Source organism: Ailuropoda melanoleuca, chromosome 2 (assembly GCF_002007445.2).
Source record: "Ailuropoda melanoleuca isolate Jingjing chromosome 2, ASM200744v2, whole genome shotgun sequence".
NCBI lineage: Eukaryota > Metazoa > Chordata > Mammalia > Carnivora > Ursidae > Ailuropoda > Ailuropoda melanoleuca.
Genome location: NC_048219.1, coordinates 134,720,509 through 134,735,719, shown reverse-complemented (window position 1 = coordinate 134,735,719; position 15,211 = coordinate 134,720,509). Strand labels below are relative to the sequence as shown.

The window sequence follows — 15,211 nt, the reverse complement described above, 5'->3', positions numbered from 1 at the left end:
ACGAACCTCCCCTTTCTCCAAGAAACTGGGAAAAACAAGCTATTTTCCTAAGGTGTCAAATCCCCCACTTTTATGAAGAATTAATACATTATGGGAAAAAAAATTCTCTCTAGTCCCTGTGTATATGTATATCTGTTTCATTGTGAACAATTATATATTTTGGGTCTCATTTTATGTCATTCTTCTAATATACAAGGCATTATCTTTCATGAGTCTAGAGTGCCAGAGACTGAATATTTTGTTCCAAAGTATAAAAGAATACTATAAGAATGACATAACCATTGCTCCTTTCCAGAGAGCCAAATATGCTTTTATTAGGGTTGTTTTACAGTTTTAACAGCAGAAGAGGAAACTGCACCTAAGTGACAAAGTATTTAATTAACATTTCTTAAGAAAATAATTAAATTGTACTGAGCAATTTAGTTAACATATTTGAGTACAAAACTATGATTTCAACATTAGGAAATGCAAAGGTCCACCAAATGGACCCCAAAGTGGGTTACACTCATTGCCATGGTCACATGACAGGGGAGGTCCCTTCATTTAAAAACACTAAAGGATCTCACAAGGATTCTCTTTCCATATAGGAGTCTGTAGTATATGATACATTTAAATAATATTCTTAAGGAGACAGTTTCCTAGCAGGGCTGGATGAAACGAGGAAAAACAAAACCACAAAGGACAGAGGAGCAACCGAGTAAAGAAGGTGGATCCCAGATCTATTTTCAGAATGAACATACCACCTACAAGACCATTATCTTATTTTTTTGGAGTACAAAAGGCATTTTTTCCCCTTTTCTTTCAGTCTTAGGAATTTTAGGGGTTAATATCAACAGAATTTCCAAGGAATCATATTCTAAATGTAAAATACTTCTGGTCAATTGCTGAATAAAGCAATGCCATTTTCTCTGTAATGAAACAGATAAAAATTGTACCCATGCTGCTAGCAGCCAAAATGTAAACATTCCAATTCATTTACATTATTATCACATTAAAATACCCTTTAGGCAGTTTGCACATGAATAAGGAATTGCTTTGATTTACAGATTACCCTTCAGAAAAACTTAACATGACACGAACAAAAAATTTTCAAGGAAGTACATCCATTGGGGCTATATTGAAAAAAACAAAAACAAAAAAACCCAGGGGAGAGAAAGCTTTTCTGCAAGTTTTTCAAAGAGCACCTACATTTCTCCTTTAAGCCCTTAGCATGTTCAAAACTTTGTAGCATTAACTGGAAGTTAAATAATCCATAAAGGCATGCACTTTCCTTTTTCAGTGAATTTAATTTCTATTAAAATCTATGAAGAAGATTAGCAACTAAATCATTGTTTTAAAAAGTTAGGGTTGCCAGACTTGCCTGACCATGCTTGACATGACTCAGCGTAAGAGCAGCTGTGCATGTTTTTATTTTACTGCCAATGGATGGGCAAGGAATGTAGCTGAGTAACATGCAGGCCAGTCAAAATCCATTTAGAAACTGATTATATTTATATATGTACAACTTGCTTGGGTAACCTGGGTAAAAGTGGTGGCACGAGCCTCTGGCTGGTTAAAAAACACCAGAGCTGCTCTCTTGATGGCTCCAGCTTGATTTTACCCCTGTGAGAAGTAAGAACGGTAAGCAGTGAAGGTCACCATATTGTACTAGTAAATTTCACTTTGAAAAATAATCATTCAAGCATGGCTTCAAAATTATTAAAACTCTAAAAGAGAAATCAGTCATTCAAAATCACAAACTCTGAAAGGAATTACATTAAATCTAGTCAAATAATGTTGAGTTAAAGCATACATGACTACATGGTAAATTCTAGAGTATCCACACAAAGGTAGCAAAGAATCACACAACTTTGTCAAAGACATAGAGGATTTAGTTCAAACACCCAAACAACCTCCGCGTCCACTCGGTTAGTCTGTCCTATAAAAATGGATTTTTAGGCATTCCAAAATTTTTGAAGTGCCCCATTTTTTCCCTTTAATTAAAAAAAATTATTTAGAAAAGAATATCAATAACCTTCATACCATTTCTTACTACTCTACATGTGTTACTTAACAGCAAAACCCCATCCCACTCGTTAAAAAAATGAACAGACAAAAATAACTAGAAGACAGAACACTAAACAGATATTTCAGGTAGGAATATTTGGAATTCTTGGATAATTCTCTCAAATCTCTTTTGTTTTCTAGTATAGAGCTACTAGGTAAAATACCAAATGATTAAAACTTGCACATTTCTCTTCCTAGACTATTGCCCTAATCTTTATTAGTTTATGAGTGTATATTTAGGAAGTCTGATATAAAGACATACTTGAAAATTCCTCCAAATAATAAATTTGAGCAACCAGGTAACAATCTCTATGGTGGGAATGAATCGAAAGGACTCCACAGCCAAAGCAATAGAATAAATTCTATTTCCAATGGGCAGATCAGTTCTCTGCTCCAATTCCAAAGTAATGACTTCACATATATTATTTTGGAGTACTTAATTGAAACAGAAAACAAATGAAAAAGCTTAATGGTTACTGGAAAGAGAGTCTGGATTTTCCTACTATAAGCCCCACCTGACTGGACATTCCTCCTGTGTCAAACATAATGGTTTGTTTGAGGTGAGGCAAAAATACATGCAGTTTTGGAAAAGCCTAAGGCTTTAAAATTTCTGAAAATTAAAAAGACTGGATGTCAAGTTAACTTCACCTCAAAAGATACTCAGCCAAAAGTTTAAACTCACTGATGGCTTTAACATTTGATTCTTCATAATTTATTCTTAATTTATATGATACTCTAAAATCAAACATACATAAAAAGAAAAATAAAAAAAAAAAGAAAAATTGACTTCCCTTACAGTAAAGGAAATATTTACTATATGGTATAATGTCAGGATAACAAGAGGGGAATATATAGTAAAATTTAATGACCTAATTCTATTTTCTAAATGCTGGCTTCGATTTCCAGTAATAAATAATAGGTACAATTAGGTCCCACCTTTTCCTTCAGCACAGCCCAATCAATTACGCTTATCCAAAATTTTATTAAACATATATTAAGATATTATTAAATTTTAAAATAATGGCCTTATTAGTAAACATTTGAGTTCAATTAGTTATAGCAATTCGTTGCCTCAGGCTATAAAGTTTTGTAATTTTCCCCTTGAATCACATCACTTATTCTGTGAAACTAGTAACTATGGCCTTGTTACTTACCCATTAATTTTAATACCTCTATTTAAACTTTTTCTGGGGTGCCTGAATGGCTCAGTCAGTTAAGCGACTGCCTTTGGCTCGGGTCATGATCCCAGGGCCCTGAGATCGAGCCCCATGTAGGACTCCCTGCTCAGCAGGGAGTCTGCTTCTCCCCCTCTCCCTGCTCATTCTCTCTCTCACTCACTCTCTTTCAAATAAATAAATAGAATCTTTAAAAATAAATAAACTTTCTCTGGATTTCATGTTTAACATCTATTTCTACCTAATCACAGAATTAGCAATACTTATCTTAAAACAAGAAAGAATGAAAAATAGCACATTCTTCAGTAATTTTAGATAATCAACATGGGAATACTGACTGAAACAGCTAAAGTTTCCTTCATAGAAATATATTTTTGTTCATAATTTTATTAACTAATGTCCAATTTTTGTGACCATTATACTACTTAAATTTTACTCTTCAGTGCCTCAAGCTCCCCAGTCATCTATCTTTCTTAGAATGAAAATAGTACTGGAGGTCTTTCTCTTCCTGTCAATCAATTCAAATGACAAGAAAGGATGAATTTTGCTTTTGGCTCTTATTTTTATTTGCTTATGCAAGCTTTAATCACGGGGAATTCTGTTTTCATTTTTGTATGGTTAAACAATTAAACACTAAGGGTTTAAATTCTTTCTTCTCTTTATCCCCAACTCTGTGCTTATTAACCTAGAAACAAACTAAAAGCATACTCTGGTACTCATACTTTTCTAGTAAATCAAAGAATACTTTAAACTGCCAAGATTGGTACTGTAGTTGACAAACTCAAAATTTTACGTTCTCCAACATATCAGGACTTGTTGTTTGTGTAGACAGCATGCACTGGGCTCAGTAGGGTTAAACATTTTCAGCATGATTCATCTCTACCTTATTCTCCTTAAAAAAATTAGTTACTTCAGAAACCTGAAACTATATGTAAATATCAAGCCAAGATCCCAATCAGATTTTCCAAGCCAAGATCCCAACCAGATTTTCCATGAATAAAAATGCCTGTGCAAACTAAATAAGATCACATTTTATGAAGTATTTCATAAAAGCCAAGTAGGAATTGGAACTGCCCTCTCACCAAGTATTTTTGTAGTATATACAAAAAACCACCATTGTGGGAGAATTACAAGGAAGAAAATGAACTGAGGCATTTTCACAAATCTCAAATTATTTGAAAATAATTAGAAAAATTCATATTAATCTGAATATTAATATTATCAATAATTTAAAATGGTGAATATTTGAAAAAACTGATTCAGCAAATCATTTATCTGGCTACATTTTAATCTGTCCTCAATTTATCTATCACCAATTTGCCATAGAAAGTGTGTCAATATCCTATTTTCTTATAGAGATAAAACATAACTTTAATGTAGACTCCTAGTTCAAAGCATACATTAAGTCAAAATATCTTATTTAAAAATTCCTACCTCTTTGCTTTCCTCCATATCTGACTCGCTGCTAAATTCTTCAGTATTTAAATTTTCAAAGTCAGATTCTCCGACAGCAATTGGTACGGTCACAGTGAGGCTGGGGTTGTTTATGAATGACATGTAATCACTTTCATCCACAACATATTTTTCCACACTGCTGCCTATGCCACTGGTAGTTCCGTTTCCATCTTTGAGATAATTGAGATCCTTGCCTATTTCTATAGTGGTATGGTTGGAAATACAGCTGTCTTTTTTGTTATTTAGATCTTCAAGGGGTTTAATTTCATCTAAGGCTTTCTGCTTTCTAACAAAGGCTTTCTGAATAAATTCGCGTAGTTTTCTCTTAACGTAATCGATTCCTTTTTGCATCCTTCCCACAGCAATCTGGAGATTGTTCATTTCATTATCATCATCAGTGGCAGCCAGGTTGTCAGAACTGAACGAACTCAAGAGCAAGGCCAAGAAGAGGTTCAGAACCTAAACACAATAGGAAAATAGGTGATGAAAACATTCTGTTGATTCAGTTGCTCTTAAGTATAAATTTTCCAAAATTGCTCTTACTCCTCATTTTTTACTAATAGGTATTCCTTTTAGTTTGTGATAAACTACCCTGAAAAAAAAGTGAATGAAAAATAAATACCTGTCCAATATCAAGTAATACTATTAACACTATTTCCTTTTTAGTCATTACAAAATTACTGAAACCACTATTAAATTAAACTTCCCTGCTGCAGTTTGATCTGTTCATTCATTGTTGTCAGAAAGGATTTTGTTCTTTGCCTTTTCTTCTCTTCTTCCAATATATGCCAAGTATATATATGAAATCAAACCATATCTATAATACAAGCCTATGACTTTTTGTTTCTGTTCTATGGAACCCCAGGACTATCTCTTCCTGTTCTATGCAATCCGTACCTCTCTGAAAGCAAGCAAATTGCATTGGGGATTGTGGTGGCTATAAAATAGATCTACAAATTATTTGTTACTCCTCCACTCAAAAGTTAAAGCCTACTTTCCTTCTTAAGTGTGAGTTTTTCTTAGTGACTAGCTCTGATGAATACAACATGGCAGAAGGGACAGTGATTAGAACACAAACAAAGCCTTCTCCTTGCCTTCTGTCTCATGTCACCTGCTCTGGGAGAAGCCAGCTGCATGTCCTAGAGACAGTCAACAATACTATGGAGAGGTCCACGTGGAGAGGAACTGAGGCCTTGTGCCAACAGCCAACAGGTAAATGGGACTTCCCATCAAAAGCTACGAGATGGAGGCTTCTTGGAAGTTCATCTTCCAGCTTCAGTCAAGATAACTGGGGCTCTAGCCAACATCTTGAAAACAACCTTACGACAGATCCCAAGCCGGAACCACCCAGTTAAGCTGCTCCCGAATATGACCGACAGAAACTAGAGATAATAAATATTTGTTGTTTTAAGTCACAGTTCATATTTCTGGATCGCACAGCACTCATATTTCTCGTTACTTCAAGAATAGGTCTGCACCATCTAAGCTAATATTGAGGAGGCTGAAATCTGCAAACGAATAGAAATAAATGATAAACGTTTGCCTTTTTTCCTCTCCCTTTTTTCTTCCTTTGGGGGAACTGGAGGTTACTTTAATGTGAAAGGAAGTTAAGTCTATCAATTACATATTTTAAAATATGGTTGTGTCAGTCCTTGTTCTAGTCTACTGCATTGGAACGTAAGCAACTCAGAATAATTACTTAATATGTAAAGTATAAGAGCCTGATCCCACCCACTGAGTCTATTGTCTTTTCTTCCCCATCCATTGGGTCCACTATTGCTTGGTTTGCGACAGTCTACTTTTCTTTCTACCAAGCTAAGTCTTACATCTTAATTAAAGATAATTCAGGTTCAAACTCCTTGACAAAGACTGCCTTGATTATCCTTGCCAAAGCAATGTTTCCACTTTGTGAACTAGATATATACCACTCTGTTTTTACATTTTATTTTTTAAAGATTGTATTTATTTATTTGACAGAGAGAGAGAGAGACAGTGAGAAAGGGAACAGAAGCAGGGGGAGTGGGAGAAGGAGAAGCAGGTTTCCTGCCAAGCAGGGAGCCTGATGCAGGGCTCAATCCCAGGACCCTGGGATCATGACCTGAGCCGAAGGTAGATGCTTAATGACTGAGCCACCCAGGTGCCTGTTTTTACATTTTTGGCATGCATTAGATACTTCTAATTTTACCCCTGTTTGAGTAAGTCATATCATGGTGTCATATATATCTTCTTATCACCTTTTCTATGCCTCCAGGACTCAGTAAAGATGTATTGGAAATTGCTCATTTGACATAGACATAATAATAAGTGATTCCTGAGTCAGTGTACTTGCTGATACTGTAGTTTCTAGGCACCAAATAACTCATGTGCTTTTAATGGATTAAGATGACCGTTAATTTTTTTAAACTCCAATTTGTAGGAAATCCAAATCTGAAACATCTTCAAGTGATACAATTGTTGATACTTAAAAATAAAGTGAGTGACTATTCTTAGTAACAGATCCCTGCTTTAATACAAGAACTAAAAGATTTCTGGCTTTTGCCAGAAATGGCCATCGCCATGGAATAGTAAGAAGTTTAGTGATGAAGAACAACTCTGGTTCAAATGGTATTTTAACAGCTTGTTATACACTATATGTTACATGTTATATGTCAATTACATAAGACTGGAAAAATAAAAATAAACAATAAACAAATATTTTTTAAAAAGTGTATGTGGGTCTCAGTAGTCTAAACTGTACCTGGCTGCTGCAACAATGAATAATTGAGCATTGATTTAAAAAGCCAAAAACATATAAAACATTCATCAGTTGAACACACACTTTAATGGTTACATTTCTTTTACTAAAAATAAGGAAAATGTTTCTACTACATACCACCAGGTTTCCAATCACCATGACCATCATGAAGACAGTAAGGCACATGGTTTGGCCGGCGACCTCCATACAGTCCCACATGGTTTCTATCCACTCTCCACACAGCACTCGGAATACAATCAGGAAGGAGTGGAAGAAGTCATGCATGTGCCAGCGTGGGAGTTCACAATCATTGGAAATCTTGCAGACACATTCTTTGTAGCTTTTACCAAAGAGCTGCATGCCGACCACGGCAAAAATGAAGACGATGATGGCCAACACCAAGGTGAGGTTACCCAGAGCCCCCACTGAGTTGCCAATGATCTTTATCAGCATATTCAGGGTGGGCCAGGATTTTGCCAATTTGAAAACTCGGAGCTGGAAACAAAAGTGAGAAGGCTATTATTGCCCTGTCTTCTAAAGAACCTGTGAATTTATTTACAGGGAAAATCTATGGCATAACTGTCTCAATTACAGGGTGATGGATTATTTGGGTGTCAAACTATTATCTAGCAAATGTATCAGTTATTTAATACCATGGGTTATTTTTCATTCTAAAATAGTCTACTTTACAAATAAAACAAATATATTATACAGTTTTTATTGGCATTTTAATGATAAGCTATACCAGCATTTCCAGAATCTCATAAGCATATGTAAGATTGTTTTGTTTTCCATAGGGAACTGATATAGCTAAGATTAATGGTGATTAATCGGCAGAGACTGATTCACAGAAGTGGAGGCTGTCATTATTTACAAGCTCAAAGTGGATAAATTTTTTAGTTTACTTGAGATACATAAGTACAGTTAAATTAACACAAATTATGTAAGGTACAAGAGAAAAAACAACTAATTTCTTTAAATCGTTAGATTGCTTTAATCTTGCTATATCATAAATTTGCTGTAATCTCAAGCTGTATTTTAAAGGAGATTTATTTTACCATAGGGCCCTGGCCTTGTTTGTGTTTTCACTTTCTGTGAACCATGGTCAACTGCGGTCTGGAAACAGATGAGGCTTCTTCCTCCTTCTTAATAGTGGCCTAACGCTATGTCACAATGCCTACATCATTTACCTCACTTCATCTCAACACACAGGCATTTTATCATCTCATATCATCACTAGAAGAAGGGTAAGTATAATACAATAATATATTTTGAGAAAGCAGATAACTTTTATTAAGAGTATATTGTTGTAATTGTTCAATTTTATTATTACTTATTAGTGTTAATCTCTTACTGTGCCTAATTTATAAATTGAATTTTATCACAGGTGTGTATGTATAGGGAAAAACAGCATATATAGGGCTTGGTATTATCCACAGTTCCAGGCATCCACTGGGTGTCTTGAAACATATTCCCACAGATAAGGGGGAGGGGACTACTGGGACTACTGTATTCAAATAAGAAATACTTGGACTTAAGTAAAAAGCTGTATTTTGTCAAGTCTTATGTCTTCGTGACTTAATCAATCAATTCATTATAGTGTGTAAATGGCTTGCCACCACTGTACTTGACGTGCCAGTTGTACGAGCTCATGGAGTCCTCTAAGGTACCATTTACAGTTCGACGGCAGCAGAATTTTATTTCTGATGTTTCAGTAAATGTCAGAAGAGTACTGTATTATTTAATGGCATCTAAGTGACCCAAAGGAGTGGATATAAGCACTAAAATGTTTAATTTATCCCCAGTGCAAAACGCTAAGCAAAACACTAATGTTAATATGCTTCCTATTTCCCCAAACCGCATCACATCATCACAAAGACTTACTAAACATTTTTAAGTAGTTGCCCATATTATCTGTTATATAATCATTTCTAATTTTTGCTCTGTTTTTTGCATCCTTCTAGCTTCAAATTAGATTCACAGCTATCCATGACAACTAGCGAAGGAAACCATAGCTCTAAGGATCTCAACTCAAATTTCATCTTTGAAAGTGGTACAGGAAATTCTAAATAGACTTCACAGTAAAGTCTTGAATCTAATCACCATTAATATGTTACCAATAAGAACCTGTCTTTAGTAACTATCTATAGCCTCTGTCAATTGAAAATAAATCACAAAAGAGCCTACTCAAAGTACCAGCATGATAAAATGCATCACACTCTAAATGGAAATGTGTCAAGTGATATTTTGTCTCTGAATTTTAAAAGATTCATGAACTGATGAATATAAAAATCAAATAAAAGACTCTTTCTTTAAAATTAACAAAACATAATATAAGCAACTCTTCTCAGAGACTAGATCTGGTGACTTCCGGGCTGGCTGAAGGGGCAAATGTGTGGGGAGCTCCACCTTCTTCCCTTGCACACTCTACCCAGTCTCAAGTCTTGACTTCTTTGGGGGCAAAGTGGGCAACTCCGTAATTCCTGAGCCTCTGAGAAAAAGGTGAGCTCATCCTAAGTCTCAAACAAGCCTTATGCACAGTTAAGCAAACTTCACATAACTGAAAGATGAATATTGTGTTATTTAATTGTATTTGGATTTATATATGAATCCTTTGTAGGATAAATCCCTATTAGCCTTGCCATTCAATTAAAAAGACAGAACTGTTGTTTGGTCATTTGAATAAACTTTATCTGTCTGTTAAAGCTATGATGAAGAAAAAGTTGCCAGCTGGTTGTACAGGAATCTGGTTTGCTTTTAAATATATTCAAATAATATTTTAACTATGGGAAATCTTATCATTCTTATTCCTACTAGATGAGAGAAATCTGATTAAATTAATTATAAAAACATTATGGATACTCCCAGTTAATTTACCAGCCGAAATGATCGGAGGACTGACAATCCTTCCACATTTGCCAAACCAAGTTCCATTAAACTGAGGCTCACGATTAAACCATCAAAAATATTCCAGCCTTCTTGAAAGTAATAATATGGATCCATGGCTATTATCTTGAGAAACATTTCTGCTGTGAAGATCCCAGTGAAGACCTAAAAGAGAAATGTTATTGCACAAGTGAATACTCTTGAAAACATAAATAATTATCGAGCAATTTAACTTACTACCAACAGACCACAATTACAAATTTTAAAAACTGGGTTAGTTCCAGCAAATCAGTAACCTCAAATGGTTTGTACTCAAATCAATATTTACTATATTTAAGGTTTATTAAGTGATGAGGAGTACATGAATTAAGACCATAATTTAATATTGTTATTTTTATTTTCTTACATGAAAGGTTCAGCTAAATCCTTGTGGTCAACTGCTTGGCTCTGTCTCTAATTTCTCCAGGCCTCCAAAACTCACCAAATGATTACTTAATAGTTCAGGCTAGAATGCTAAGAATGCTTTATATTAGCTATAATAAACATGGTCACCACCAGCCCTACAGATGGTAAGAATGCTAAAAATAAAAATTATTTTCCTGGCCAAAAAGCAGCAGAATTCTCCATTCTCTATTTTCTTAATCTGCAACTATTTCAAACTTACTCTCTTCTCCACATATCTGATTGCTTTTCCTTATCTTTCCGCCTCAGTACTTCTGAGTCTCAGAGGGAACAAAAGTCAGACAATCTGAACTTTCTCAATGTTCCTCTATCTACCTACTTACATCCAAACCCACACTTTGCGGGTTTTTTCCTTTCTGTTAAAAATTAAAGAAGAGGGGCGCCTGGGTGGCACAGCGGTTAAGCGTCTGCCTTCGGCTCAGGGCGTGATCCTGGCGTTGCAGGATCGAGCCCCACATCAGGCTCTTCTGCTATGAGCCTGCTTCTTCCTCTCCCACTCCCCCTGCTTGTGTTCCCTCTCTCGCTGGCTGTCTCTCTGTCAAATAAGTAAATAAAATCTTTAAAAAAAAAAAAAAATTAAAGAAGAGTCCCTGCTTTGCTCTAATTTCTCTGTTTTACGTGTCTCCTTTGGCCTTCTCAAAGAATTCACTTTCTCAACTAACCACATAGTTTCAACTTTTTCCTGCTACTGACTTCTTCCGATTGGGATTTTATAGGGAGCAATGGACACTCAGTCCTTCTCTACCTTAAAACTACCATGAACATCATCAAAGAGACTCTCCTTACATTCTGCTTCCCCTGTTAGCTACCCCCATCTGTTCTCTCCTCATTGCCCAACTTCTTTAAGAGGTTGGGTACTTGTCTATACTCACTAGTTCCATTTCTTCAATTCTGCAACCTATCAGTCAACACAAACTGCTTTAACAAATTTCACCAATATAGCCAACATCACCATTGGTAAATTCAGTCAAAATTTTTGAAGTTATCTTGCTTATCTCTTTGGGAGTTCTTCACATTGTTTTTTCGTTCCTTGTTCCTGAAAATATTTTCTGTTCCTGGCTTCAGTGATCCCCACCTCCCTGGATACTTCTCAGCTGCTTTTCTTCCCCTAACAAATTATTTAATATTGGACTTCTTCAGAAGTCTCTCTGTCCTGGACCTTCTTACTCTAATTTTCCTCTTACAATAAGTTTACACTCTGAGACTTATTTTTCCATTCCAGCACATCTCCGGAGCTCCAGAACTACAGACCCACCTGCCTATTCAACACTTCCATTAGTTGGCTATCTCATAGGGATCACAAATTCAACAGGTCCAAAATTTACCTTACCATTTTCTCTGCACAACCTTGCTTTTCTTTTGATACTCACTAGCTCAATAAATGAAATCACTCTCAAACTTGGTGGCCATCTCAAAAACCTGATACCCTTACTGACACAAATACCTCTTGAATACTTCAGGTTGAAATTCACCCATGCAGGTATCACAAGTTTATTCTCCTTTTATTGTTGAGTGGATATCTATTGTTTGAATATTCTACAGATATTTAGATACTGTATAACACTTTTTGTTACTTTTCCAAAAAATCTTTGCCACCCCAATCACATATGCTAATCTTTTCATATATTTTATGCTTACATATGCTATAAACTCTTGTTTTGAACAACTAGTTGTCTTTTAAAGAAATTAAGATAAGGAAAAAAAGACAATCTTCTTTATTTACCCACATTTATTAATTTTGAGTGACCCTCATTCCCAGATTCAAATTTTCATCTGATAGGTTTTTCCCCTTTAGCCCAAAGAACTTCCTTTAACATTTTTTGTAGCATGATTCTGATGCAACACCTTCTCTCAGTTTTTGTTCATGCTAAAATTATTTCAAATTAGCTTTTCATGGATAGTTTCACTGCAGAATAACAAGTTAACTTTTTCCTTTTTTCTTTCATTGGGTTATTTTCTTATGGACTGAATTGTTTCTGATGAGATATCAACCCCTAGCGTATAATAAGGATTCTTCTACTGGCTGCTTCCAAAAGTTTCTTTTGTTTTCAGCAGCTTGACTAAGATGGGACCAATGCAGTTAACTTTATATTTATCCTTGCTGATGTTCACTGAAATTATATAATTTAATATTAAAATGTCTAAATTTGTCACCAAGTTTGAGAAAATTTTGGCCATTATTTTTCAAATATTTGTTTTGTTCTATTCTCTCACTCTTCTCCTTCTGGGTCTCCCTTAAATAAATATTAGACCACTTGATATTATTCTGCAAATTAGTAATAGTACACTTTTTGGTTTTTCTCTGCCATTCAAATTAGATCATTTCTATTGATTTGCTTCAAGTTTAGCAACCCTTTCTTCTGACATCTGCAATCTTTTAAAAATACATCGAATGAATTTTTCACCTTAGAATTTTTCTTTCTAGTTCTAAAATGTCTAGATGATTCTTCTTAATAGTTTTCATTTCTTTTCTAACCATACTCTCCATCTGCTTACTCTTTATGATCATTTTTTCCCTTCAAATTGTAAACATATTTATAGTAGCTCCTCCAAAGTCCTTTTATGTTGATACTAGCAACTTAGTCATTTCTGGATCTCTTTCTATTAAGTGCTTTTTCTCTCAACTATAAGATACATTTTCCTATTCCCTTCACATATCATGTAATTTTTTTTGGTGATGTGATGTGTTGTAGAGTGTTTTGATTCAATTATTTCCTCTGAAGAAAACTGATTTTTGTTCTAGCAGGCAATTAGTTATAGGTTGGCCACATGGAACTTACAGTAGCTATGTTTTATACTTAGTTTGGACAGAGGTATTTCGGTTTGTTCTTTGTCCTAGCTGAATTCTGGTTCTTTGACATAGTCTTTCCCCCCAAATTTTAGCCCATCTGGGATTTCAAAGAAAAGCTTGACATGTTCATCCAGTTTCTCTATCTTGGTTGGCTTCAAATTCTAAATTATGTTGAGAAATATCCCTTTCTATCTATTTTTTGGAACTGTTTGTAAAGGATTGGTGTTAATACTTTAAACATTTGATAAAATTGACCAGTGAAACTGTCTGGGCCTAGGCTTTCCTTTGTGGGAATATTTTTTGATTACTAATCCAATTTTTACTTGTTAAAGGTTTTTTCAGATTTTTCTACTACTTCTTGACTCAGTTTCAGTAGTTTCTTACTTTCTAGGAATTTTTCCATTTCATTTAGCTTAATTTGTTGGCATACAATTATTTACAACATTCCTCATACTCCTTTTATTTATGTAAGATCTATGGTGATGTCCCCTTTTGATTTCTGATTTTTATAATTTGAGTCTTCTCTCTTTTTTTATGGTAAGTCTAGCTAAAGATTTGTCATTTCTGTTGAATTTTTTAAAGAATCATCTTTTGGGTTGATTTTCTCTAATGTTTTCCTGTTCTCTATTCATTTCCACACTATGTTTTGTTATTTCCTTTCTTCTGATAGCTGGGGGTGTAGCTTGACCTTCTTTTTCTAGTTTCTTAAGGGAGCAGGGTAGATTATGGATTTGAGATTTTTTTTTTAACTGTAGGCACTTATAGCATAAATTTACCTCTAAGCACTGTTTTAGCTGCTGCACTTCATATTCAATTTGGTGAGTTTTCATATTCATTCATTTCAAAATATTTCTAATATCTCTTGTGATTTCTTCTTTAACCCCTTGTCACTTAGAAGTTTTTAAATTTCCACATATTTGTAAATTTTCCAAATGTATTTGTTATTTATTTCTAATTCTATTCCATTTTTGTCAGAAAAGTATTTTGCATGATTTCAGTCTTTTAAAGTTTATTGAGTCTTGTTTTATAAACTCACATATAACTTAACTTGGGGAGTATTTCATGTGTACTTGAGAAGAATTATATATCCTGTCCATACATTTTCTAATATTCCATGATTCCCCTCAAATGCAAATCTTGCCTTCCTTAACACATAAGACAAACCCCACTTTGAATTGTCCATTTGTTGTTTTTTGTCTTTCCAGCATCTATTCTCTCTTCATCTAGAAGTGGCAGAACTGATTTTTTTTTCTTTATAATTCCACTCATTTACTCTGTCTCCAGGGATAAGAAATGGTTCTGGTTTGGCCAAACAGGGCATTCTAATTCTAGAACCAGAGTAACTGACTGGTTTAGAAATGGTCATGTAACTCCAACCAGGCCAATAATCATCAATTTTTAGACCTTTGTTAAGCAACTAGTTAGGAAGCACAATCCTTCTGCTCAGGAATCTAGGCTGGTAAGATAAAAGTTGGTGGGATGTTGCTACCAGTAGAATACCCAGCCNCACAAGCAGGGGGAGTGGGAGAGGAAGAAGCAGGCTTCCCAGCAGAGCAGGGAGCCCAGCCCGATGCAGGGCTCGATCCCAGGACCCTGGGATCACCCCCTGAGCCGAAGGCAGACACTTAACGACTGAGCCACCCAGGCGCCCCTCTAATCAAA

At 35.0% G+C, this 15,211-nt stretch overlaps 1 protein-coding gene across 1 annotated transcript in view; it reads right to left on the bottom strand.

Annotated features, from left to right (window-relative positions):
* The window catches only part of LOC100484218 (sodium channel protein type 2 subunit alpha), an 84,485-nt gene that overhangs the window by 31,246 nt on the left and 38,028 nt on the right, over positions 1–15,211 (bottom strand). The window contains 3 exon segments of the mRNA XM_034654667.1: positions 4,656–5,135; positions 7,549–7,905; positions 10,288–10,461. Coding sequence (XP_034510558.1) covers positions 4,656–5,135; positions 7,549–7,905; positions 10,288–10,461 — 1,011 coding nt within the window.